Below are 27,307 nucleotides of genomic sequence, written 5' to 3'. Positions count from 1 at the left end.
AAGTAGTGTGCGTAGCCAAGAGTTGAATGAATTAACATACGAGACACATCTATTGCCAGTTTGCATTACAGCTTATATCCCTTCTCATTTACTTTGACATGCCCTTACATTTACATTTATTCATCAGGAAGATGTTCAGCTCATTTCCTTCATGTGTAAGATGACTTAGCTTAAGCTTACCTGGCATAAAGCTCTGCAGAGATAGCAGAGTCTTTTGTCATCACTGAAAGAGGATTGCTGTTGTAGGGGAGGCATTTATTATAAGGAGATGATTTAAAGGCGAAGGACAAGTCAAACAGAGCTGTGAATGTGGAACTAAATGTCTTTAAAAGTATTCATAATTCTGGAAAATGTTTGACATTTTGTCAGATCACTTCCACAAATTTTAATGTAGTTTATTTGATTTCATGTAAAAGACCAAAACAAAGGAGCCCATAACTGCGATGTGGTAAGCAAAGGAGGGAGGGTTTTCAAAAAAAGTGTTTAGACACTCTGTATCAATAATCTGTACTCTATAGATTAGATGAAAAGCATCTGTGAACATTAATTCGTACACATTGCCAAAGAATCTCAATTAGATGTTGGTCTGGACTTTGACTGGGCCATGAATATTCTTTGATCTGAACCATTTCATTATAGTCTTGTCTGAATGCCTAATGTTGTTAAAAGGTGAATATCTATCTCTAGTCTATTTAGCTCCATACATTATTCCAAAAAATGTAAATTCCTCCAATGGCCTTACTAAAGAATGCCCACAGCATGATGCTGCCACTACAAAGTTTCACTGAGGAGAGGGTGCCTTCAGGGTGATGTTTAGTGTAAGTTTTCTGCTACGTTATACATTTTGCCCATAGGTACACATTGGAAGACTATGATTACTATTAGTCTTTCTTTAAGACTGGTTGCATTGGATTTTTTTAGGGATACAGAGTATAGGGGTTTCAATACATCTGCATTCTGCACTTTTCAGATAGTTGTTTGTAACAAAAAAGCCATGTTTCATTTTCAGTCATGTGTAACTGTTTATTTGTCTTTCACATGAAATCCTAATACAGTACAAAGATATTTGTGGATCTAGCATGACAAAATGTGAAGATCCAAAGGGTTTGGATACTTTTGCAAGTCACTAGAATCCATTATTACCAGCTACATTACCTTGATGTGTACTAAATCACCTGACTATTATTTTTATTAATGCATATTAAACTCTCTTTATTAAGTTCTGAAAACTGCTAATGTTTATTTGTTATAAATCTCCACAAGTCGTATTCCTAACATTACAGTATTTCTGTTTGCATCCATTAAAAGAGGAGCCAAGCTGTTTTGTGTCTCTTTTCTCATGTAGCGCTCTCTTTTTTTGTGTTTGAAGGTGTTATGTTGATGACAAAGTGTCCAAGGTGGCCTGGCTTAATCGATCCAACATCATCTTTGCCGGTGAGGACAAGTGGTCCCTGGACCCCAGAGTAGGCCTAGTGACTAAAGGGCAACTGGAGTACAGCCTACGCATACAAAAGGTAATGTTGATCCCTGTGCTGAAATATCTGAGCATATGATAAGAAGATGAGGAAGAAAGTTTGTGCCATAAATGATTTAACGCTAAAACATCAGCTTTTTTTAATCAGTCTGTCAGAGAGATATAGGCATCTTAAATGCATGTTTTCTAGTCTTTTCCATTTTGAAGAGTAGGAAAGAGACAGGGGCCTCTCTGTCATGATATAATAATACCCCAGAGAAAAAGTTATGGTTTACTAATTGAACTGTCCTAGACATTCGGATCAAAGGCATTGTGTATCATTTTCAGCAGTCATTGTATTTATTTATTTGTTTTCCAAAAGTCAAGAAATACGTGAGAAACAGGAACTGAGCACAAGCGAGCTGAAATGAAACATCAAACCCAAGATTAAAAGTTGTAAAAACAAATTCCTCAGCTTTAATATGAGCTCATTGAGCTAATATTTATATGTTGATTGGTTTGGTGAGGAGGAGGAAGTCAGAGAAATGTTATTTTGGGGCAGTAGCATTGAAACTAACACATCCGCATCAGACCCAGGGATTTACAAATACTCTGTGGAGAGCGCAGTCTGCCTGTAATTCATCATGGTGGTGAAAGACTCATGAGGAGACATTTTTTTATTAAAACATAAATTCTTGCATTATTCAAGTGAATGTAATTTCTGCACCCTTTTCTCCAAAGTATGTGCAAAACTCTGTCTGTCAGGGGCAGAACGTTGAGCTTAACTTAACATAAAGTACCGAAAAACAGTACTAGAGTAAATCATTGACTGTAAACTGCAGTGGGTTGAGTGCATTGTTCTCTGTAGCTGGAGGAGACATTTGAATGGAACAGTCCTAGCAAATCAATACGCAGAATTAAGGAGGTTACATTAAATAGCAGCGGTCATACAAAGTGCAGAAAATCAGATACTGAGGTTTGTATCCTGAGTGCCATTTGTGGTAACTCTAAGCCACAGTAAAGCAATGTTCTATAAATTTGAGTAAAGTTCAATAGGTAATGTCCTTTAAAGGCAACTTAGCTTGGCTTGCTTTTCTTTGTGTTTTTGCTGCCTCAATAAAAGTTAAAAACTAGCCAGAGAAAAATCTTACCAAGAAGATGGTTATTTTTTTGTTCAACAAGACTGTTTCTCTGAGGCTCTGCTTAAATTTCCTCAAATGTAGGTACCAAGAGTGTCATTTTACACTTTGATACAAAATTAGTGAGCAAAAAATAATAATAATACTAAAAGGTAGGTTTATTGTCATATATGTATATGGTAAATGGCCTGTACTTGTATAGCTCTGTATCAAGTCCTGAAAACCCCAAAGCGCTTTACATTACAATTAGTCATCCACCCATTCATACACACATTATCACACTGAAAATGGTAAGCTACATTGTAGCCACAGCTGCCCTGAGGCAGACTTACAGAAGTGAGGCTCCCATACAATCGGTGCAATCGGGCCCTCTGACCAACATCCGCAGGCAAGGCGGGTGAAGTTTCTTGCCTAAGGACACAACAACTGAAAGCACAGAGCATATGACGACATAATGAGGGAGGAATAAATTACAATCTTTACCAAGGAACCTGCAGGACATTTTGTTCTCTGTTATGTCATAATTAACTGGTCTGGTTGTATCTTCATAGTCGTTGTCCCACTGGCTGGTCTTTTACTCTGCCCATCAGCTTCATTGACCATGCTAAAGAAAAACATCCCACACTATGAGGCTGCCACCAACATGCTTCACAGTGCGGAGGGTTTGTTTTGAAGCAATTTGCTGTGTTAGCTCTGACACACTTATGTAGACCAAATGGATGAATTTTGGTTCATTCATTTTCTTTTCCTACCACATATATGCTGTGTTGCCTGGATGTTTTTTGGGAAACTGTATATGGGACTTGCTCTCTTCCAACAATGGCTTTCTTCTTGCCACTTTTCCTTAATGGCCAGATTTGTGGAGCAGCTCCTCCATAGTAACCAACGGCGTTTAGGCTGCTGTCTGTGAAGTATCGTTCTGTAACAAACCTCTGACAGAACCGATGTAATTATCTTGGTATTAAAATACATTCAGGTGGGCTTTATTCATGAATAAGGTGATTTTTGAAGGGAATTGGTTGCTCAGAACTTTATTGAGGAGTTTCAGAGTAAACAAGGAAAAATTAGAATACAGGCCCTATTTTTTAGATATATGTTCGTTCGTTCGTTCGTTCGTCGTCTTCCGCTTATCCAGGACCGGGTCGCGGGGGCAGCAGACTCAGCAGAGATGCCCAGACGTCCCTCTCTCCAGACACCTCCTCCAGTTCCTCCAGGGGGAGCCCAAGGCGTTCCCAGGCCAGCCGAGAGACATAGTCCCTCCAGCGTGTCCTGGGCCGTCCCCTGGGCCTCCTCCCGGTGGGACGTGCCTGGAACACCTCCCGAGGAAGGCGTCCAGGAGGCATCCGGTATAGATGCCCGAGCCACCTCAACTGGCTCCTCTCGATGTGGAGGAGCAGCGGCTCTACTCCGAGCCCCTCCCGGATGGCCGAGCTCCTCACCCTATCTCTAAGGGAGTGCCCGGCCACCCTACGGAGGAAGCTCATTTCAGCCGCTTGTATCCGTGATCTCGTTCTTTCGGTCATGACCCAAAGTTCATGGCCATAGGTGAGGGTAGGAACGTAGACCGACCAGTAAATTGAGAGCTTTGCTTTTCGGCTCAGCTCTCTCTTCACCACAATGGACCGGCACAGCGCCCCCATTACTGTGGCAGCTGCACCGATCCGTCTGTCGATCTCCCGCTCCATTCTTCCCTCACTCGTGAACAAGACCCCGAGATACTTAAACTCCTCCACTTGAGGCAGGAACTCCCCTCCAACCTGAAGAGGACAAGCCACCCTTTTCCGGTCGAGTACCATGGCCTCGGACTTGGAGGAGCTGATCCTCATCCCAGCCGCTTCACACTCGGCTGCGAACCGCCACAGCGCATGCTGTAGGTCTTGGCTAGAGGGGGCCAGCAGGACCACGTCATCCGCAAAAAGAAGAGACGAAATCCACTGGTCCCCAAACCAGACCCCCTCCGGCCCTTGGCTGCGTCTAGAAATCCTGTCCATAAAAGTTATGAACAGGACCGGCGACAAAGGGCAGCCCTGCCGGAGTCCAACATGCACTGGGAACAGGTCCGACTTAGTGCCGGCAATGCGGACCAAACTCCTGCTCCGCTCGTACAGGGACCGGATGGCCCCTAATAAAGGGCCCCCGATTCCATACTCCTGGAGCACCCCCCACAGGGCATCACGAGGGACACAGTCGAATGCCTTCTCCAGGTCCACAAAACACATGTGAACTGGTTGGGCAAACTCCCATGAACCCTCGAGCACCCTGTAGAGGGTATAGAGCTGGTCCAGTGTTCCACGGCTGGGACAAAAACCACACTGTTCCTCCTGAAGCCGAGGTTCGACTATCGGTCGGACTCTCCTCTCCAATACCCTGGCGTAGGCCTTACCAGGGAGGCTGAGGAGTGTGATCCCCCTGTAGTTGGAACACACCCTCCGGTCCCCCTTCTTATAAAGGGGGACCACCACCCCAGTCTGCCAGTCCAGAGGCACTGTCCCCGACTGCCACGCAGTGTTGAAGAGGCGTGTCAACCATGACAGCCCTACAACATCCAGAGACTTGAGGTACTCAGGGCGGATCTCATCCACCCCCGAAGCCTTGCCACCACGGAGCTTTTTAACCACCTCGGTGACTTCAGCCTGGGTGATGAAAGAGTCCAACCCCGAGTCCCCAGCCTCTGTTTCCACCACGGAATGCGTGATGGCAGGATTGAGGAGATCCTCGAAGTACTCCTTCCACCGCCCGATAATGTCCTCAGTCGAGGTCAGCAGTCTCCCGCCCCCACTATAAACAGTGTTGGGAGAGCACTGCTTCCCCCTCCTGAGGCGTCGGACGGTTTGCCAGAATCGCTTCGAGGCCAACCAGTAGTCCTTCTCCATGGCCTCACCGAACTCTTCCCAGGCCCGAGTTTTTGCCTCTGCCACAGCCCGGGCCGCAGCACGCTTGGCCTCACGGTACCCGTCAGCCGCCTCAGGAGTCCCACAAGCCAACCACAGCCGATAGGACTCCTTCTTCAGCTTAACAGCATCCCTTACTGCCGGTGTCCACCACCGGGTTCTGGGATTGCCGCCACGACAGGCACCGCAGACCTTACGGCCGCAGCTATGGGCAGCAGCATCGACAATAGATGCAGAGAACATGGTCCACTCTGAGTCTATGTCTCCAACATCCCCCGGGATCTGGTCGAAGCTCTCCCGGAGGTGGGAGTTGAATATATATGTATTTGTAAAACAATTCTAAACTTATGTAACATTTTCTTTACACTTCATGGCTATACACTTCTTTGTGTTGGCCTCACACAAAATCCCAATAAAATACATTTATGCTTGTGGTTGTAACATGACAACATTTAAAGAAGGTCAAATTGCATGGAAATATTTGCAAACCACTGGGCCTGTGCTTCCAAGCATGTGTGTCTTTCTCCAAAGGAATAAATTCTGACTCATTTCCCTGTTGACAGTTAAAGTATGTCATAAAGTAATTTTTATATTTAGGATTTAAAAAATATTTAAAAGGAAAGTGGTCATTAGATACATTAAAAAGCTCATAAACTGTTAAGTAATAATGTGATAATTAAGAATATGCTTACAAAGTTTATTTTTCTTTTTTTTCTTTAGGTGGATGTATATGATGAGGGCTCATACACCTGCTCTATACAAACCAAGCAGCAGCCTAAGACCTCACAGGTTTACCTCATCGTACAAGGTAAGCTGCAAACACCTGTTCCCAGGGTAGCACATAGCCTGGTTTTCCATACCAGCCGGATGGACGTACTAATACATTCTCTAAAAACTTACAACAAAGACATGTAAGGCAGATGCTTTCTAATTTACATTCTTTCAGATATATTTCAACTATGTGGAAAGTTACAACTTTAGTCACAGTTCTCAAAAGCAGCAGATATCAGCGTCACTATTCAATTACTGAATGTGGAAAAATCTCTAAAATGCCCAGTGAGAATGCAAAAGCATTTTTTTCTACAATTTTCTGCCCACGGCAGTAGACTTCTTGTTATCAATCATTTCAAATGAATCTTAAGTGCACTTGACAAGGCGTCAATGTTTGTCTTATATAACAAAGAGCATAAGTCCTAAACTGAGAGAACAGTAAAGCTGACAGAAAGATATAATCACAGGTGCTTCAGAATTTAGTCCTGTCCCATTTTTATATTCAGGCCAGAACTACTGACTGTAGGAATGTGGTAATACATCTAGCTCAGGAAACGAGATACAACATGATGTAAAGTTCATGAAAAAGAGACAAATAATAATTGTAGAAATACTTTTTGGGAAAACTGAGTGTTGACATTTTTTCATTATTTTTTAACAAAGTGAACATTTTACTTCTTACAAACTTTAATTTGAAGACTATTTGATCAGTGTAGGAGATTCTAGTCAAGGTTTGACTTTTTTATATATTGCTGCTTTTAATCGAGTCTCATTCTTATGTGGTCCTCATGAAAAAATTAAAAACTGATTAGACTTGGTATTTTAGGTTTTAAACCAGAAAATGTAAAAAATAGTCTGTATTCATTAAAAATTGGGAAATAGTTAGCAGTTTGTGGCCAGGGTTTACTGTTAGCAGCTTATGGTCAGGGCTTACAAATCGTTCATTGGTGGTCTGTCACTCGGTCACTGTTTCTGTAGATGAGCCATCAATCTCGCCCCAAGGTCAGATTATGCCATCCTCAAAAAAATCACAAAAGACAATATCTCCATTTAAGACTGAATGTTAGAGTTCATGGTAAACACTAAGAAAAAAGTGTTAACAAGTATGTGATGGCGTTGGTATGATAATACTTCTTCTATCTAAGGAGAATATGCCCACACGTCCCTGGTTTGTAAAGTTGTACGTAAATGAGGCACAAAATTTCGGTCTTAGATGAGACCAAGGTAGAGACATTAGGTTTGGCCTACTGTGTTTGGCAAAAAAACAAACACTGTATATCAATAGAAACACCTCACGTAAACCTTCGAATGTGGTGGTGATGTTTGGGCTTCTTTTCACCCCAGGACCTGGGAATCTGGAGGTCATTGAAATGACCATGAACTCCTGTAAATCCCAAATCATTCTAGAGTCAAACCTGAGCCCATCAGTCCAACAGCTAAAGCTTGGCTCAAACTGGGCCATCTACAGGACAAATGTTCTAAACACAGCAGCAAAACTACAACTGAATTACTGAATCAGTATTTGGTAAAGTTCAGACCTCAACCCAATTAATATGTTTTGCCAGGATAATAAGATAGTTTTGCAGAAGCCTGCAAACTGAATGACCCAATTAACTAAGGCAATGGTGGAAAAATAGGCTTAAGTGAAAAAATAAAACAACAATTTAAGGTTATTGTGACTATAAGTGGTTCTGTGGAATCATTAGTTTTTTGTGTTTTTTTGACTGTTAACATTCATAGAAACATTTTACACATGACTGTAAGAGTTCTTTCCTGTACCTACAACCTTTTTATGCAAATATGACTTAAAAATGATTCTAGCTTTTCTAAGGTCAACACTGTTGGTATCTAGTTCTCTTTCCAAACGCCATTGACAATTATTTGCTTAGCAGTAGTTAGTTTGTGGAAATTGCTGGTAAGCTGTCTGTAACAGGTTGCCATCCTGAGCTTTATTTCTTTTTGACATTTCAAATCAGGGTCATAAAGAGTTTGCATGTTTGTTTGGAGGTGGAGTATGTGGAGGAGTGTATCTTTGAAAGTTTAACTATAAATGATTCAATTATCGTTGGTCCAAAATCACATTACAAATCAAGTACCATCATCATTATATGTGTATCAGACATCTTTTAGAAAATGTAAGCCAGGTAAATATGATGGGTTGATGGTGGAGGAAATGCAGCGGTGCATAATGTCACCTCAGACAAAAGTCTATGAGATGAGCTCTCCTTTCGTTATGAACTTAGCATTTCATCCATTAATAAAATTTCCAAAGGTCAGTATGTAAATTGATGCTGCTCCTCTGGGATCTATGGCTGCGATATTGCCTGTCCTTCCCAGAATCCATTGCATCTGATTAGTCAGTGCTTGATCATCTGAATGTCCTGTGTTGACTTCCAATGTTTCTGAAGGTGGGATCGTTTGTCACAGCTAATATAACAGTTAAAGCCAAAAATTGATTTCCCTTTCTTTCATTTCTGGCCGTTTTGTCATTTGCCTCACCTTTCAAAAAATATTATTAATTTTGTCCCCCTTGATGCTCAGCTGTTGAATTTCCATACATCCCTGCAAGACTACACAGGTGTACTATTTTTCTTTAGCTTCTTTCAGCTCTGTAAGGTTTAAGGACCTTTGGCCTCAGAAACTGAACACACCTACACACAAACGGCTGACTTTAGAGTGTAGAAAGAAGAGCTAATAATTTGTCATAATAAATTAAATATACAAATAAATTTTCTGAAGAACTCAATACATATTCAGCTATATCTGAGCCCTAGTTTTGTCCACTCATTTACTTGCTAAGGCTCAAATCTTTCATTCAAAAAGATAAGAATGCCCCTTTGTGTGCAGCAACACTTCCACCCTTGTATGCAGCGACCTGAAACAACCCCCATGAAAACCCAATCAACTCAGTGGGATAATAATTTACCCTGCCTTCATCTTTTAATGGGTATGAGAGTCCTAGGCATCAAACATTGCCCCTGGTTACAGACTCCAAGATCAGGTTCACATAACCAAAGCTGACAATTTTCTGCTCACAGGGACAGAGAAGTAATTGGAAAACAAATGGTCAGACAAAGTAAATTTGTGGCGGATGAAAAAGTGGCAGAATTGCGGGGCTTATACAAGTGGAATCAAGCAGCTGAGAGACTGCACAAGAAATCCCAAATTAAAAGCATTCTCCCAAACCCCAATCTGTTTAGATTTGTTGAAAAATAGATGTTATTGTTTTTCTGATGTGCTAGAGGTATAATGATCTAAAGATATGACAATAAAGTAAAGGATTTGTGGTTTGAGAGTGGTAGAATGTGTCAGTGAATTGGATAGCCGATATACAAGGTTGACTGAGCACTTCGATGTTGGTACCAAGGCTTAATATCACTTCAGTACAACAGACTAAAATTAATTACTTTTGACCATGTTTTTTAAAAAGTGATAATATTTACCAATAACACTGTCTCAGTTTTTCTCGAAAGGCCCTCGGACTCTGGCGATGTTGTCAGTAACATTAGGTGATGAAAACAAAAAACAAGTAAAGTGAGCTGCACACTCCCTACCGCCTACAGGTGATAGTCTTAGTTCAGTAATCTCTCAGTAGCCCTGAAGTTCCTCCATCAGTGTTGGAGTAATTTCTACAGCAACTGTTTGATTAACCTCTGAACTACTTATTGCCCTTGTTTGTACTGTCAATCACTAAAAGCCTCACTTAAAGCCATTATTTTCTACAACCCAGTAAGGTTGCAAAGTCTTTGGCACAGTCTTTGGTTGTTACTTTGGCACAGGCTATGTCTGCAGGTTATAGCTCTTGTGTTGTTAAGGTAATAAGTACATGTTGGGTGATGCTGTTGGAAAAAAACTAAAAATGTTCAAAGGATCTGAAGTTAGGTTTAGCCAACTTTAGACCGAGAGAAAGAAGACTGCAGCGGTAGTCTGAGCTGTCCTTTAGTATTGAATAGCACGGCTTACCTATGGGCACTGATGAAACTGTCTGATTAAAACACAAACTTGTAAATATTTTACATTATTTAGGCTATGTGCTGGGGATGCAAACACAAGGCTAGGGATAATGAGCTATAATGTCCCTCAAACTGTCACAGTTTTCGTACTGTGACAGTTTGAGTCAAACACTTACATGTGTTTATGTACTTCTGTCTGTCTGCGAGATTTTGTTTGTGAGTAACAAGTTTATGTCTACTATAGTATTGTTTTTGACCAATTATTAAAGAGGTATCCAAATGGCTGTACAGAAAGATAAAAAAAAAAACAGAGATACAAAACACCTGATATATCTAAACGACAAAAAAACATTACATAAAAACATGAGACAAAATTACTTAAAGAGGTACACTTTGGCACAGTTGGTAGCATTGTTGCCTTGTAACAAGAAGGTCTTGGTTTCAAATCTCAGCCTGGGGTCTTTCTGTATGGAATTTGCACTCTCCACTGGGCATGCGTGAGTTCCATGGCACTATTGCAATAATCAAGCCTATAGAAAAAAATATTGCACATCAGTTTTCTTTGTCCTTTTTTGACAGACACTATTTTTTCTGACAATGTTTTTAAGGTGACAGCAGGCTAATCTATTGATAGACGTTATGTGGTTGTTTTTGGGACCAGTGTACTCACCTTCTGATGGTTACTTCCAAGCAGGCTATTGCACCATGGCTATTAAACATGACCTTGGTTTATTGTAAACTATTGGCCTCCCGAGCCAGCGGATCTTAATCCAACAGTACACCTGTGGTATGTGGTGGAAAGAGAGATTAGCATTATGGATGTGTAGTTGATAAATGTACAGCAGCTCTGTAATGCTTTCATGTCATGCCACAAGACATTAAGGCAAACGGGGGCTCAACCTGGCACTAGTTGGGTGTAGCCCCAAGGGGTTTTTGTGAAGTTTGTGCTCAAAAAAACATGCCCAAATCTAATTCAGTTTTCTCAGCAATTACAAACTCTGTTTAAATAATCTTGGTATCAAATTCAAGCTAACATTCAGGAGATTCCTTCAGAAGTATAAATATTATAGTAGCTGCTATAATAAGGATGGAACACAGAAAAAAAAAAGTTGTTTTCCCTTGCCAGAAGTTGTTTTGCATTGTACAGGATATAAACCTTTTAGAAATATCAATAATAAAGCTACAAACTTGAAAACTCTAAATCCATATGTGGACATTACCTGTGCAATGATTCATGCAGCTGAGGTAAACTAAAGCAAAGTTACAGAGCTTTTAGTAAAGACACACCTAGGCGTTTTGCCCATTGGCACAGTATGGCACATGTTGGCACCATTTACAAAAAATGGTCTATTCACATGCAAAACCTAATAAACTTATTTTACATGTCTAAAATGGTTCATTTTAACATTTTGTTTTTTTTTAATTACTGACATTTATTTTCCATTTTTAGTAAAACACAGAGGAACTGCTCTCTTTTGCTCCAACTGCAGCATATTCACTGACAAATAGCTTTAGGCAGAGCAATAACTCAAGCAAGTAGAATCAGATTATACTAAACACGTTGACATCAGTCCAACCAATCACCAGCTGTAGAAAGACAAAGATTTTACAAGACTACTGGAACCTTGGAACATCTTGAATGCAGCAATATTTATGGGTATGTTTATTTTATCCTTATTTTATTCCAGATTCTGTATTTATTAGTATTGCATGCCATGCAGAAGTATTAATCCCGCTTAAACTTTTGTTTTGCATTGTGTTATGTCACAGACAAGCTTTAATGTATTTTATTGGGACTTTATGTCATAGGCCAATTTAAAGCAGCACGTAATGGTGCACGTAAAAAGTGGAAAAGAAAACAAACAGGTAATTGTGGTGTGTTTTTGTATTCTGCCCCTGCTCTCATACCCCTAAACAAAAAATCCAGCACCATCATCTGCTGAGTAATTTACTTACAGTATACAGCTGTCCTGTGAAAGCCTGATAAAGCACATTACTGAGCAAACAGCATCATGAACATCAAGGAACACCACAGACAGGTCAGGGGTGAAGATGTTGATAGGTTTAAAGTAGGGTTAGGTTAAAAAATAATATCCTAATCCTTGAACATCTTACGGAACAATGTTTCGTCTGTCATCTGAAAATGGAAACTGTTGGAAGGGGAAGTAGAGCAAAAATCTAAAAACCAGCCAAGAAGCCCATTGTAACTGTATGAGCTGCAAAGATCCACAGCTCAGATGGGAGAATTTGTCAACAACACAACTGTTTATCCTGTCCTCTGCAAATCTGGTCTTCAAGGAACACTGCTTTGAAAGAAAGCCAAAAGAAGTATTGTTTGCATTTTGCCATGAGCCATGAAGTAGGAATAGTAAGCCTGTAAAATAACGTGATCTGGTAAGACAAGATCAGAACTAAGCTGATCTACATGCAAAACACTAGAATCTTTCTTTGGTGGAAAACTCAACAATCACAGCACCCTTAACATCATCCCCATAGTGAAATGTGATGGTGGCAGCATCAGGCTGCAGGGATGCTTTTTTTCCATGGACAGGGAAGATGGTCAAGGCTAATGGGAAAATGGATCCACCTAAACTTCTGTGGAAAGACTTCAAAATGTATGCAGACACAGACTTTCTGACTGAGTTTGAGCTATATTCCAAAGAACTGCAAACATTTCAGTCACCAGAGGTACAAAGCTGGCAGAGAAATCCCAAAATACATACTGCTGTATAACCAAAAGTATGGACTAAACAAAATTTGAAAAGTGTATTTTTCTCCCACTTCCACTTTTTCTTCCACAATGGTGTGTTATTTTGTGTTCATCTATAATCTAAACTTCCATTGAAATAAATGAAGTTTGAAAGTTGTTATTTTAACAAATGTGAAAAAGTTGAGGGTTGATAACCACACAGCTGCTAAGGAGACTGGGTTTACAATACATCCAAATATAGCAGAAATTCCCTCCACAGCCATTTCTGTGCATGCATGTATGCTGGTCAACTGCAGTGTTTCAGCAAATTCAGCAAATCCATAATATGCTATGCAAATGTGCTTCATAAAATGCAGAGCCTGGGGAATGATTCATTTATCTCATGAGGCCAAGCTTGTAATTCTCCCACAGGAATGGAACCTCAAATCCATTTAACTGGCAAGCCGCCAGTAGACTGCTGACCCCTATCAGAGGTGTTTGGGTTTGTTGAACCCCAAGTGCCTCCAACATTTAGTCTTGATTTGGCATAGCTGACTCACAGGTTAAGAAAATAATAGTAACCCTGGCCTGTGAGTCTTTGAGCTTCCACTGGGCAGTGTCACATATCATATGTACAGTTATATGTATGTCATTTGACTAAATGAGCCATAACTGCTGAACAAAATCTGACCTGTATTATTGCTTTCTTAACTCTTATTCTTCACCATTTCAATGTTTACAGTGCTGAACAAGCTGATTCGGATCAGCATTGATCTGATTATGCTGTTTTTGAGGAAGGGTCAGCAGGTTTGCATGTGGATTGACTTTATAAAGCTTTCATAGTATTAAATCAAACTTTTAGGCCATTTGTGTTTTCGTCTTACTTGAAAATGTCATGCATTTTCTCTGTCTGTATTTTATATCACACTTCAATGTTTCACATATTTTAGAAAAACTTTAATATCCTACAAAGAGAACCCGAGTTAGCATGAATTGTTGTTTTTAACTAATAAGCAATCCAAACCAACATGGTCCCATATGAAAAAATAATGCCCCCCTAATTCTAATAACTGGTTGTCACTATCCAGTATTTGCAATAACTTGCAGTGAGTCTGGCATTGGTCTGGAGAGATTTTAAGCCATTGCTCATTGCAAAATTGTATTAATTACTAACATTTGGAGGTTTTTGTGTGTGAACAATCTATTTAGGGGTGGCTTCTCAGCTGGATTTAAATCGAAACATTGACAAGGCCACTTCAAAACCATAATTTGTATTTTTATTTTTATCAGATCAGAGGTGGACTTGCTGGTGTGCTTCAGAACATTGTCTTGTTGCATAACCAAAGTGTTCTTGAGTGTCACAAACTGATGGCCCGATATTCTCTTTCAAGATTTTCTTGTACAGAGCAGAATTTATTGTTCCATCATTTACAGCTAGTTGACAAGGTACTGAAGCAGCAGAGCAGGCCTAGACCATCCCTCTACCACCATCACACTAACATCAAGATGTTAGATGTAAAAGTACACACACCTTCAAAAAAGCTTCACTTTTCACCAGTTCAAAGGCTATTATGTCAAAACTCCCCAGGGATGATGAGGATGTTTTTATTTTTCTTGCTAATGTGAGACAGGTCTTTGTGTTTTTTTGGTCAGCAGTGGTTTAACTGTAATTGAGGTTTTTGAGGCCTGCAGTTCTTTAGAAGTTTTTCTGGGTTCTTTTCTGACCTCCTATGAGTTGTTGCTGTTTAATAAATGAAATCATTATTTGAAAACTGCATTTTCCATTAGCTGGGATCTTTGTGTTTAGCCCTTTGGGACTCCTGTGACTAACATTCCAACATGCTGAGTTCATTAAGAATTTGCACAATTGTGGTGGAGCAATGGGGAAAACAAATTGCGATTCTGGAAATCAGGCATATGCACTCACATCTGGTCTAACTTTATGTTTTCAAAAGTCTGACCAAATGCTACTAAACATTCTAGGTGATTCCAGTCTTTGGTTTTTATCTGGCAAGAAACCATAATAAAAACAAAATAATAAGTAGAAAAATCTGCTTAGTGTTTTTTTTTTTGCTGATTGCAATTTTTGTTCTGAATCTTACCCCAACCCTGTAATGGGCAATAACCTTTATCCTCACTCTGCATTTCTAAATTTCCAACAGAATGATGGAGACCATCAAATATCTGCTTTTCAACACCCATTCATCCTTTCTTTCTTTCTTTCTTTCTTTCTTTCTTTCTTTCTTTCTTTCTTTCTTTCAGTTCTTCAGTCATGCTATCACAATGCCGTGGTATTTAAAGAGTGAGTCCGCTGAACTGTGGAAAGAAAGTCATGTCACTCTAAAGAGCATCTTAACGGGAGTCTTTCTGTTTGCGCATATCTTTTGCTCTTCAGTCTGACAAAGGAGGAGGACTGACCTTTTTACAATTATCATGGGACAATCATATTCTTTGAGTGGAACCTCTGAAGCCATTTGCTTGTCTTCCACCTCTTCCTATATTGACCTTCTTTCATCTTTTCATCTTCCTCTGCTCACCTGTGCATCTCTGACTACTTCCAACACTTATCGGAGCTCTCGTTGGGGGGTTTTGTTACCTCCTCTGAAGTTAACAATAAAGGTTCTGGACAGGAGGTAGAGACACTCTGGAAGGCTGAGAAATTGAAAGAGATGTTTTGGGTAAAAGTGGATTAGTTGCTGTGTAGCTTTCATTCATTCTGGATATCGGCAGTCTGTCTGGCTCTCATGCTACAAAACTGTGATCACACCCACAAACACATAATTGCTTGTTCTGCTGGCAGACATGGCTCTCAGACTTCATTCCCTCTCCCAGATGATTCCGCCTTCCTGGTCTGAAATAAATAATGTTAAGAACGATCAATGAAGCTTATACTCTCCAAAGAGAAAGAGCAAAAACAAGAACAAAACTTCTACAACACAAGTACTGCAGCTGTTTGCAGTTTCTCTGTGAAAGCAAGGTCACTGTATGTCATGGGTTTTCAAGCTACGTCTGAGCATCCTGATGGTTTATCAGGTGCTGAATATACATATGGTGGTTTGCAAAGGTACTGATACCGCTTGGACATTTTCACATTTTGTCACATAAAAGCACTCATAATATATTTTATTGGAATTTTCTTGTTAGACCAACAAAAGGGGACATAAAGGGGGACCTATGCACAATCTCATATCTAGGAATGCTTTGCATTTACCCCTTATTTCTGGCTAGTTTATCCTTACCTGCTGAATAAAAGTATCCCCAAAGCATGATGCCGCAGCTATTATGTTTCACCATTGGGATCTTAGCTTTACACCACACACAATGGTTTTCTGGGCTGCATGGTGACACAGTTGGTAGCACTGTTGCCTTGCAGCAAGAAGGTCATAAAAGCACTCGTTGTAATATATTTACTCCCAGCCAAGGGTCTTTCTGCAGGTAGTTTGCATGTTCTCTCGGTGCATGCTTGGGTTCTGTCCGGGTACTCCAGCTTCTTCCCACAGTCCAAAGACATGCCTGTGAGGTTAACTGGTCTCTCTAAATTGCCCTTAAGTGTGTGAATGAGTGTGTGCTTGGTTGTTTGTGTGTTCCCCTGCGATGGACTGGCGATCTGTCCAGGATGTACCCCGCCTTTCGCCTGCAGACTGACCAGAGAACCTTAGTCCACATGTTTGATGTGTCCTCTGCAAAAGCCCAAGCTAAACCCTGTAAGAGCCCTGACTGGGTGAAGGCCAGCAGTAAGCCGGGCCATGCCTCATTATGCCTGACGTGAGCACGACAGCAGAGCGACAGCGGGACACACATCCATATGCACAGGCCCCTTGGGGACAAGATTACAAGACGTCGTCACAGCAGACATTCAATGCAGCCAGCCAGCCAGTTGGATGAGGCTGAGGAAGGAGGACACAGAAAGAAAAGTAAAAGATAGAAGCCACACACATTTTCTGTTGCCTTTGAACATTCATAATGAAACTGACTCCTTGAAGTTTTAATGAAAGCAACAATTACTACTCCCTTTTTCTCCCTGGGCTGCTGAGGCTTTCTCAGGCGGAATCTCTAAACATAAAATAAAAATAATAAAATAAGACTGCAGTGCCCTTTAATCTTTTTCTCGGTTTTTTTGGAGGAGGACTGTCATGCATTTAAATGGGACCATTCCATGGACACACACAGCAATAGCAATATATTGACGAGGGACCGCAGGAGAACCAGAAGACTCGTATTTCACAGACTAACCAGGCGGTTCTGGCCAGTGTCTCTGTGGTCTGATCTCTGATATAGAGGGCCACTATTTCCTTTCTTCTGCCTCTGCTCGCCACATGCATCCCCATTACTTGTACAGAACCTGCCAGCCTCCTTTCCCTCCATCATTTTTCCATCTTCTGTGTGACCTGTGCCTGTCAATTAGATGGACAGCCAGTCGGAATGGTGCTCGGCACACTTGCCTTGGAAAATGAGATAGAGTGGCAGAGTTAGACTTGACTTGACTGGCTTTCTTTGAGGGTAAACACAAACTGAAGTGTGTGCAGAAGCTGTGTTAACATAATATCTGCTGTATAAGACGAAACAGAACCGGTTCTGCACAAGATAATATATGGGTTGCTGAATGCCTTTTTAAAACCTCAGCCTGATACATTTCATTTGTAGACTTGTTATAATTTCACCATGCTGCGGCCTTACAGAATGATATCACCTATTCAGCTGTTCCTGTGACCTACATTGCTGAGGGTCACCTGTCTGAGAGCGTGTTTGGGTGTAAACCTTCTGCCTCTCAGCGCAGCTGCTGTTGAGGTCAATCCTGCTGCCAAACCTGATCCCACTATCAGCATCGTGGTTCAGCTCCACACAGAGATATAAAGCAATATTGAAAGTGTTCAAAGTCACCTAGCAGCAGCTGCTTAGTTTGACCGAACAGTACCAACAGATCTTGTAATCATATTAATGGCTTTCCCTTTTGAGATCCAACTTGCCATCCATAAGGCGAAGAAAGCAGCATGAGAAAGAGCTTTGTTTGCACTTGAAGTGTAGTAAGCAGCGCAAGCAGGCACTTTAGGTACGTGATGGGAGATATCTGATTTTGGTTGCCTCCTGATGGCTGAGCTGAATCAAGCTCAGCACTCAGCAAGCCTACAGACCTCTCTACTTCTCTCTCTATTTCTCTTTTTTGCTTACTTGTGCTATACGCAGACAGAAAAACAGGACCTTTTCCCATATATCAGTCTTGACTAATTTTAAGTGCTTGCAACGATTCGTTGTGGGTTTTAATATGGGCAGTATAGGTCACCCATCTCGTTGTCTTTTCTGGATTTGCGTCAAAACATACAAACATTTTTACCTTTCTTTTGTAATTCAGCATTTAAAAACACAAGGGAATCTTGCCTTATATGCTCTATAGCAAACAGATCTGTTGTCTAGTTGAGGTGGGGGGCCCAGAGCTCCACCTGATCTGATCTTAAAGTCAGAGGGGAGCAGACGAAAGCAATGAGGGAGGGGCTGCATCAGTGAAGTGCCTAATAAGGGGTTGGCTGTCCAGTTGGACAGTTTGAAAGTGCGAGCTGAGGTGTGAGTTTGAATTTTCAGTTGTCGACTTGGCTGGCGTGACAGAGCTGGTGGGGTGTGGGGCTTATGGGCCTGAAACACTGTGCCGTCCCGGGCCCTGGCAAACTTGTCAGCGGGCCTGCATGTGGGATACAGGTGTGTGTAAAAGTCAATGCACAAAGACTTGCTTGGAGTTTGTCTTTCCCAGTCATGCAGTTTATTACAATAAATGAATTTTGCTTTGAACCAAGACTGTTAGCATAGACAAATTCATCATGTGAGGATGCTCTTAGCTACTCTTGTGGTGGGAAAACAGACATATGGCTGCAAATACTGCTTTAATGTTGGCCTCTTCAACTGAAGATTTGAAAAACTTGTCTGACATACATATACTCCCATTGTACACAGCTAACATGACTTTGCTCAGAATTGGGTAAAATAGTCCTGATCAGTCTGCCAGTTCACTTGGAAATGCACCTGTTATTCAAAATGTTAGAGTGGTCAGCAGCTGTATGGTTACAGGTATCCCACGGCTTCTTGCAGTGTTGCTCTAAACCGCAGTTCCAAAAGGACTTCCCTTAGAAACCGACATGGCAGATGAATCAGTTGTTATCTTGCACCAAAAAAAAACTCAAAGTATATACACACACACTCTCTTTACATCAGACCATTTGCAATATCCTGTACTAAGTCCAAAGCCACTGATAAAGGTACTTTTTGCACTACTTTGTGCATGCTTTAATATCCTTTCATGTAACTGCAAAAAGATGTATGTTTTCATTGTGGTATTAATTGAGCTCTTGCATAATGATTGCATGTCTGTACTGATCCTGTGATAATAATCTCAAAGTACTGTTCTTCTCTAGTTTCACAAGATTACTCCTTTTTGGGCTTTTCTGCATATTTGATTCTCGTTTGAGTTCAAAACAAAAGAAAGAAAAATGGTTAAAATGTAGTTTTTGCTAGGAGTCTTTCAAAGATGTTTGGATATTATTCCCTAACATCCATCATGTGATTTGCTTGGACCACATACTCATGCACATCCTCAGCATTTTCCAGTGAGTGTACTTGGCTGCTACATTTCCTGCTGCCCCACCAGATGTCTGGCATGCTATTTTGTTGGACCATTTGCTGGCCGGGGCTGATGCAGTGCTTTACATACCAATCCTTCAGTATGGCAACAGAGTGCTAAACACTCATGGAGAAGCATATATTTTTTTGGATTGAGGGCTGCTTTATAGAAAAAGTTTCATTATTGTTATACCTGTGATAAAAGTAACATGTCTGAAGTAAGTAGTGATCTTTGTTTTGCAGGTTGATAGTTTTTCAGACACATTGCTGGTTTTCTAGCAGTAACAGGGGGAATAACATATTTACTGCAGCTTAGTTATCTTAGAGTTTAATAAGTTTTGTTGTAAGTGCATTGAATGTGAAAGTGGGATATTTGTTGTCAGTGATATGGTGACAAACTGTTTTTCTGTGGTATGTAAATCAGTTTCATTTCCCATGCAGTGTAAGCAGTTTTAACAATCTTTAAAATAAATTTTAAACATATTTGCTTTCTTTGTGAAGTGCAGTCTTTGTTTTGTGGTGCATGAGCTGTACTGAGACCAATAATGCAGTCTGATGACCTTTTTTAGATAGGTTAATTAATAAATTAATAAAAACAGGCTTATGTTGTACTGGATTTATGTTACATTTCTGAAAAAAAGCTGTCTAAAAATGCCCTAATACATAATTCTGATCCCATTTATTGGCATTCCTAGTTAAGATGTGTAAAAAAGGCTTGAAATAATTTAATCTTTAATTGGTGTAGTGACAATTTTTGTTTTAAACCAGATCCACAGTAAATGGAGTGTGTGTTGTGCTGCAGTTCTCCAACAGTGAACCTTTGTTAGCATCCTGTTCAGTGTGCATGAAAGCAATATAAATATGGGTCCTCATTCAGTAGCTTAAATAAATGGCCCTCTGTGCTGCATAATATTTATTTCCCATGTTTGGCCATGTGACAGTGATAGAAATCGGTGAATTTATAGTTTAAATTGAAAAATTGCTGAGACCAATAATGACTTGGTGATTTTATTGAAAACAATTATGTTTTTTTTCCTTCCATTAAATTAAGGTACTGAAATTCAAGGCCAGATTTGTCCAACTATTAAAGTTTGAGATTATGGTACTGTGATAAAGATTGCAGAGATTAATTCATTTTAGAGATTCGGACACACCTTCCAAAGGGGTGCTAACATATCTGGCAGACACTTAACTGTACTTTTCTGGGGGCACACGCATCCTCTGTACAAGGCCCCTCAGATAACCATAGCCTACGTCTTATTAATTAGCAAATAATCTTTTCATGCAATACAAACCTTTCCAATAATTAAGTATCTCATGGCAACAGCGCAGAATATTGACAAAGATTTGCCCCTTTCCAACACTTACTACTATCATCCGGTGAATATACAAGAGTTGGCACAGGTTAGATGCCGCACTAGCCACTGCAGTAAATAAACACATGTGCTTGTTATGTCTTGTCAGAGCTAGGAAGCACTCAATTCCTGCAACAAACTCATTAGACTGCAGCGTAAGGGAAAGCACAGAAAGGAGAAAAATGAGGGAAGTACAGGAGAAAAAGTGAGAGTTATGATGGAAGAGTTGAGCGATTGATTGCAGCAGATAAAGTGAATGACCGAAAGATTTATGCACATGTAAGATTTTGGTATAAAAAGCTTTTCTGCATCTCAATGAGGATGTTTTTTATTATATAGAAAGCGAATAAAGTAACAGGAAATAAAAAACCCGCATCGGTGACATCCACAGAGACTGATGAGAGTGAAAGAGAGAGTGAAATGACGAGCGTGTCCCTCCCATCAGGTGGTGTCACAGCAGCAACAGCAGCTGTGAGCCCCTGTGTGTGTGTGTGTGTGTGTGTGTGTGCGTGTTTGTGTTTGTATAAGGAGAGCAGTGTGTGGTGGTCTCCAGCTGAGTGTATCAGGTGCTCTCCACTCCAGCAGCTGTTCACAGCTCTTTACACAGCAAGAACCAACACAATGGAAGAGAGGGTGCAGACCTGGAACCCAGTCAACCGAATCATCACCCACACAAATGGTATCACTTTGGGGTTTTTTTCACTTTCAATTCAATTCAAAAATACTTTATTAATCCCAAAGGGAAATTAAATGTTGTTGTAGCTCATTATCAGCATCATTCTGGAGTTGATGACAAACCTTGCAAGATGTGGGAAATTGTTTGGCAAAGATCTTCTCTGTCAATTTTTGTAACTTGTTTTTATCTTATCCAGCTTTTCAGTTATGTGAATTAGTCACTTGATTTTCATCTATCCGTCCATTAGCATTTTTCTGATAGGGAAGTTAAAATTACTACAAAACACCAAACTGAAACATCTTTAAACTGTGCTGTTAAAATTGATTTTTAGCTTCTGATGAAGGAATAAATAGAACTCTGCAATTTTGACATTTAACTAAACACATAATTTCAGGAATGTATTCCTAATTTGCCAAATCTATCATCTACTTTTGAACTGCAAGCCCAATTTAAGCAATTTTGGGTCAACACACAAATTCGCCTCAGTCTGTTTTGGAATTGTTCCATCTTTTCAACTTGCAGGGTGCTTTTTAGCAACAGAAAGTTTGTTCTCAGCTGTAAGCTTCCTCAAGGAAAAAGGAGATCGAGCTCGTGAGATTTCCTCTGACAGTCAGGGCTAGGCCCGTAGTGTGTTGTTTATATTATAGCACATTTCAATTCAGTTAAATTTATGTAGTGCCAAATTATAACAAATGTCAGCTCAAGTACACATACAAGTCAAATTCTTGTTCAGTTATGTGGGTCGAAATTCCAATTCAATCCATTTTCCTTTCAATATATTACACTCATATAGTTATATTTAGTTTTTACAAACTGTTTAATACAATCCTAACTATGCCACAATCCTGTTAGTCAGTTAATCATATAATGCAGCTAGTAAAAAAATATCTGTTAATGGAAGCACAGACGGTCAAGTCATTATCTATGCAGCAATCTCTAATCCTGAGCAAACATGTCGAGATGGTGGAACAGAACAACTCCCCCTTAACAGGAGGAAACCTCCTGTGGTATAAGTGGTGCCCTGCAACAACTGACTAGGGGGGCTTGGGGGGCTGAGAGGTTAGAATGCAGACAGAAAAAAAACATACACTGAAGGGATTTCACAAGAGTACTTTCCCTACAACAGAAGAAGTACACAATACAGAGGTAATGGCCATAAATGAGCACTAGCCATGACCAGCTGGGGGCCTGAGAGGACAGTGACTGAGCAAGAATTCTTGTTGTTAGCCAGTCTTCTCTAGTTCTTGGTTTAGCTTCATTAGCTGCTTTGTTTTGAAAAGAAACAGTGTTAGAAAGGGAATATCTTAGCCAGTAGTATTACCTAACAACAAAGATGTTAAAGGGTTAGTTTGGATTTATTTAAGTGAGGTTCTGTGAAGATGTTGATAATAGTTCCCTTGCCTGTAGTAACAAAATCTCACCGTGAACCTGTTGAAAAAGTATGAAACCTAGATGTTTGCTGGAGGGTTGCAAAGTGGTCAGCTATAAGCTGTATTAACCTGCATCATCAGCTGACTAACTAATCATGAGTCTGTTGGGATACTTTCCAAACAGCTGTTAGACCTGGAGGGCACAGAAACAAACCATTGTGGATGCTGCTGCAAAACTCCAAAAGTTTACTTTTTTCTTAGCATAGCTAAAGCAGACTGAGGAGTCGCAGTTAATCTGGGGGACTGATATGGTCGGCAAGTTCAAACATGTGACTTCAAATAAAAACATCACCATTGTTTGGATGAACATAACAGCACATAACAATGGTCTCTGGTGAAACTAGACTTTTAACATCTGACATAGCATTGCATCAACAAAACATTGTATTGCATCCACTGAAATCAATATTTTTATTTTGTTAGTCATCGGGTCAAGGCAGGAAACCCAGACATCCCTTTCCCCAGCAACACTCTCCAGTTCATTCTGAGGGATCCCAAGGCATTCCCAGGCCAGAATGGATATATGGTTGCTTCATCAAGTTCTGGCTCTTCCCTTTAGGTCTCCTTCTTGTGGGAGGTGTCTGGAAAACCTCCAAAAGAAAGCACCCAGAAGGCATCTTGATCAGATTTCTGAACCATCTCAACCATCCATTTCAACTATTTCATTTTCACTTGTTGAATTTGCTTAAGTCAGCTTAAATAGCCGGCATATAAATGCCTTGGTTCTTAGCCATCTTTCACTGCAAGGACCTATCTCATTTTCAACAACTTCATGGTGATCTTTCTACTATAGTTAAGGGAACTATTACTGATAATAACTTTACAAAACATTACTGCTAAAAGAAATCCAAATGCATACTGTAGTTAATGACCACAGTAGCTCATTCAATGTCTTTGTTTGAAAAAATGCACATAATTACTGGGCCAACTGTGATTTCTGTGGAAAAACATAAAGAGAACATTAAGTTAAATTCAGAAATAGCTGGGTAAATAGCCCCTTCCAGGAAAAAGACAGCTTTTTTTCAAAGCCTTAGAAGTTTTTTTTTTAAATGTTATTTTCTACTTGTTTTGATTACAAAGAACTCTGATTCATCCCTTTATGAACCCATTGACCAAACTGTATCTATGGGGTCTTTATTAAAAGAAACCAGCCACACAGTAAAAAAGAAAATTAATTCTACACTTTAGTAGTCTTCTCAAGCATACCGAAGACTTTACACTATTTTTTTACGGATTCTTCATAAAATGAAGAACATTAACCCTGAGCATCCTCTTCATGAGACTGTCCTACAACAACACAGTGTCTTCAGTCAGAGGCTTCTTCAGATCTGCTGTAAGACGGAGCGCTACAGGAGATCCTTCCTGCCCACAGCCATCAGCATCTACAACGGCTCTTTGAGGAAACCTTCATAATATGAGCTATAACAACATTTAATTTCCCTTTGAGATTAATAAAGTATTTTTGAATTGAATTGAATTGAATTTACAGGTAATGACTTTCGAAGAACTATTGGCTGAAAATCTTGCTAAAACTCTCCCCCAATGACTGCTGGAGATAGGCACCAACCTCCCATCGACCCTGCAAGGACAACTGGGTATAGACGATGGACAGATGGATGGATCTTCTATACACAACAAATGCCAGTTACTGCAGTATTGTCAAAACCGTTCTATATTCGGATCAGATTGGAGCTATAGGTCTGACAGGGATGTAAACAACATAAGAAGGGGGATTTGAACTGTTTACTTTCTAAGAATAATTTAGTACCTGGGATGGCTTATGTCTTGTGTTGAATTTACTAGCATCAAAACAATTTAAACAAAAAAGTCATTTAAATGGCTGTCAAAAAACTAGTAAAACACTTACAGAATAAAAGGTTTAATGTTAGACAACAAGAAAAACAGTATTTCAAAGAGATATCTCAAGAATTTAATGTTACGTTTACCATTGTTCCTTTCAATAACCCCAGAAGCTCCTCAAATGGCACCTTTTGTGGTTTTCTTTGATCCCTTTTGCAAAATTTAGCTTGTTATAGAATACAATGTTCTGATAGATAAATTATTTAAATAACATTTGACTGCAAAATAAGTTGAATGTTTTTAGTCAGTTAATTTAAGACCTCTTTGTGTCTACAAAGATCTGAGAAATGTTTTTATGGTCTATCTGTACCTTGGAAAAATACAAATACAAATCACATAATTGCATGTATGAGATTTTAATCATCCTTTCTTAGATTGAGAAGCATGACCTCAACCAGAACATGGTAGGAGATAGGGATGGATAGACAGATCAAGGGCTCATCTGCAGTAATGCTGGTGCTGCTCTATACCTTCAGTGTGAAGAAACAGCTAAGCCAAAAAACTTAGATCTTGATTAAACTTGTGTGGCCACCTTCCTGAGACCTCAACTATGAGATCTCAGGACTGAAGTACCTGAAATGAGCTTCCTTTTGTTGGGTAGCTGGGCTCAGCCTTATGAAAAAGGTGAAGAGCTTCATCATCTGAGAGGAGCTCAGAGTAAATGAAAAGAAGTCAGATGAGGTGGACTGAATCAGGATGCTTCCTGACTCCCTCCCTCCATTTGGAAGTTTTTGGAGGACCTCTCACTGGGAGAACGTCTCAAGGGAGATCCAGAATTTAAAGCAGTCATTATATATCCACTCTGGCCTAGGAACATCTTGCTATACCACAAGAACACGTGTCACTGGGGACTGGGTTTCCATTCTGAACCTGTTATCTCTTCCCTACAGTGAATGGGTGGATATTTTGTTTACATCAGTCTAACTCTTAGTCTGTTGTTGGGTTCTGAAATAAAGGTGCTTTTTGGGCACCTTTATTTCCAATAAAATATATTTATGTTTGTTGCTGTAATGTGACAATATGTGAAAAAGCTCCAGGGGTATGAATACTTTTACAAGGCACTGTAGACTAAGCATGTAGGTCTCTTTTTACCCCGTCGCTGAGACATTAACGCAGAAAAGCACAATGTCAGGTTCCATGTTATGGAGTCTGCTTTAGCAAATTGTCTCAAATGAGGGTAAATCAGGTAGTATTGATTGGTTAGTGCTGACAGTTAGTTTCACTTTCTTTGGAACATCCTTAAGGGCTTCTGAGAACCACGGGAATTACACTAAAAGGCCATCTGAATGCCACAGTAAGCAGCACTGTAATCGGATGTTCTTTTTATTGCATGAGTGAACAAAGAAGCAGTACTGTATGTTAATCTTTTGAACCTCGAGCTTTACTTTAATTTAGTAGGAGTCAGTAATAATAATATTAACCATTAACTGATAACATTTACAACAGAAACCATCACTTAAATGATTAATGTACTTTATCCAAGTCCTGCCACTTTCAAAATTCAAAGGCAAAAGATAGAAACAAATAAAATAAAATTATTTTTGATGGTTTTATGTGGAATAAAAGTATTAGTAATAAAAAAGAGGAAAAGGGAATGGCAGAACGCAAAAAAAAAAAAAAGACAAAGGTGACTGCAGTTTCACAATGAGCATCGTAGATATGAATTTTGAAACAACTTGTGGTCTCCAATTGCCTTATTGTGGACAAAATGACATAATGAGGAATGATGTTTGCGAGTGGAAGAGCAAAGGGCAGGAAGTGGTATTAAGCAGCTGAAGAAATCTTACCTGTGGGTGAAAAGGTGGCCAATCTAGTCAGGATTCTCTAACCTTGGGTTTAGTTTCTTTGACCATTTTGGTTTTGTCATCACATAGAGCCGTATGTTATTGTAAATGTATTGCCTATTGTAGCAATATTTTCATTTTAGCAAATCCTTTGTGCAAAAGTACAGAACTTTTTGCTTTTAGGGATGAAACAGATTGTGAAGATCTCAACATAAGTTCTACACTTGCAAAACATTGCCTACTTATTGACCTTTTTTGACATGCAATACCACAAACCTTTATGTATTTTATCAAGGTTTTTATTTATTTTTTTATTATTTATTTACCAGGACTGTGCATATCTACAACAGTACACCTGTAACATGCCAGAATTAGCCAAGAGCTAGTCTTCATCTGTAGTCTTGTTGCCCAGTTATACAGTGACACCATAGAACAAGAATAACAATTATAAACAATGAATTTAAACGAGAATAAAAACAACATATTGAGACTGTTTATCCAGGTGAAACTTATCATTTATTTATTGTTATTTTGTAAACGCAAGAAGCAGTAACAAAGGATTTTGTAAAAGCATTTGATAGATGCAGAATAAAAATAAAAGAAAACATCGTTAAAGACATAATTGTAAAACATGCAATAATTACAGTTACAGAAAAGGTCATAAAGGAATCACACAATTAATAGGCAAACACTTTGTATC

General features: G+C 39.8%; 1 protein-coding gene across 4 annotated transcripts in view; it reads left to right on the top strand.

The window, feature by feature from the left end:
* LOC124883879 (limbic system associated membrane protein) overlaps nt 1-27,307 on the top strand; it is a 1,043,833-nt gene that overhangs the window by 936,099 nt on the left and 80,427 nt on the right. For all 4 annotated transcript variants that reach the window (XM_047391320.1, XM_047391321.1, XM_047391322.1 and 1 more), the window contains 2 exons: nt 1,370-1,514; nt 6,204-6,291. In XM_047391320.1, coding sequence (XP_047247276.1) covers nt 1,370-1,514; nt 6,204-6,291 — 233 coding nt within the window. The remainder of the gene's footprint in view (nt 1-1,369; nt 1,515-6,203; nt 6,292-27,307) is intronic.

This window comes from Girardinichthys multiradiatus, chromosome 18, assembly GCF_021462225.1.
Source record: "Girardinichthys multiradiatus isolate DD_20200921_A chromosome 18, DD_fGirMul_XY1, whole genome shotgun sequence".
In the NCBI taxonomy this organism is placed as follows: Eukaryota; Metazoa; Chordata; class Actinopteri; order Cyprinodontiformes; family Goodeidae; genus Girardinichthys; species Girardinichthys multiradiatus.
This window is presented reverse-complemented; position numbering and strand designations above follow the sequence as displayed.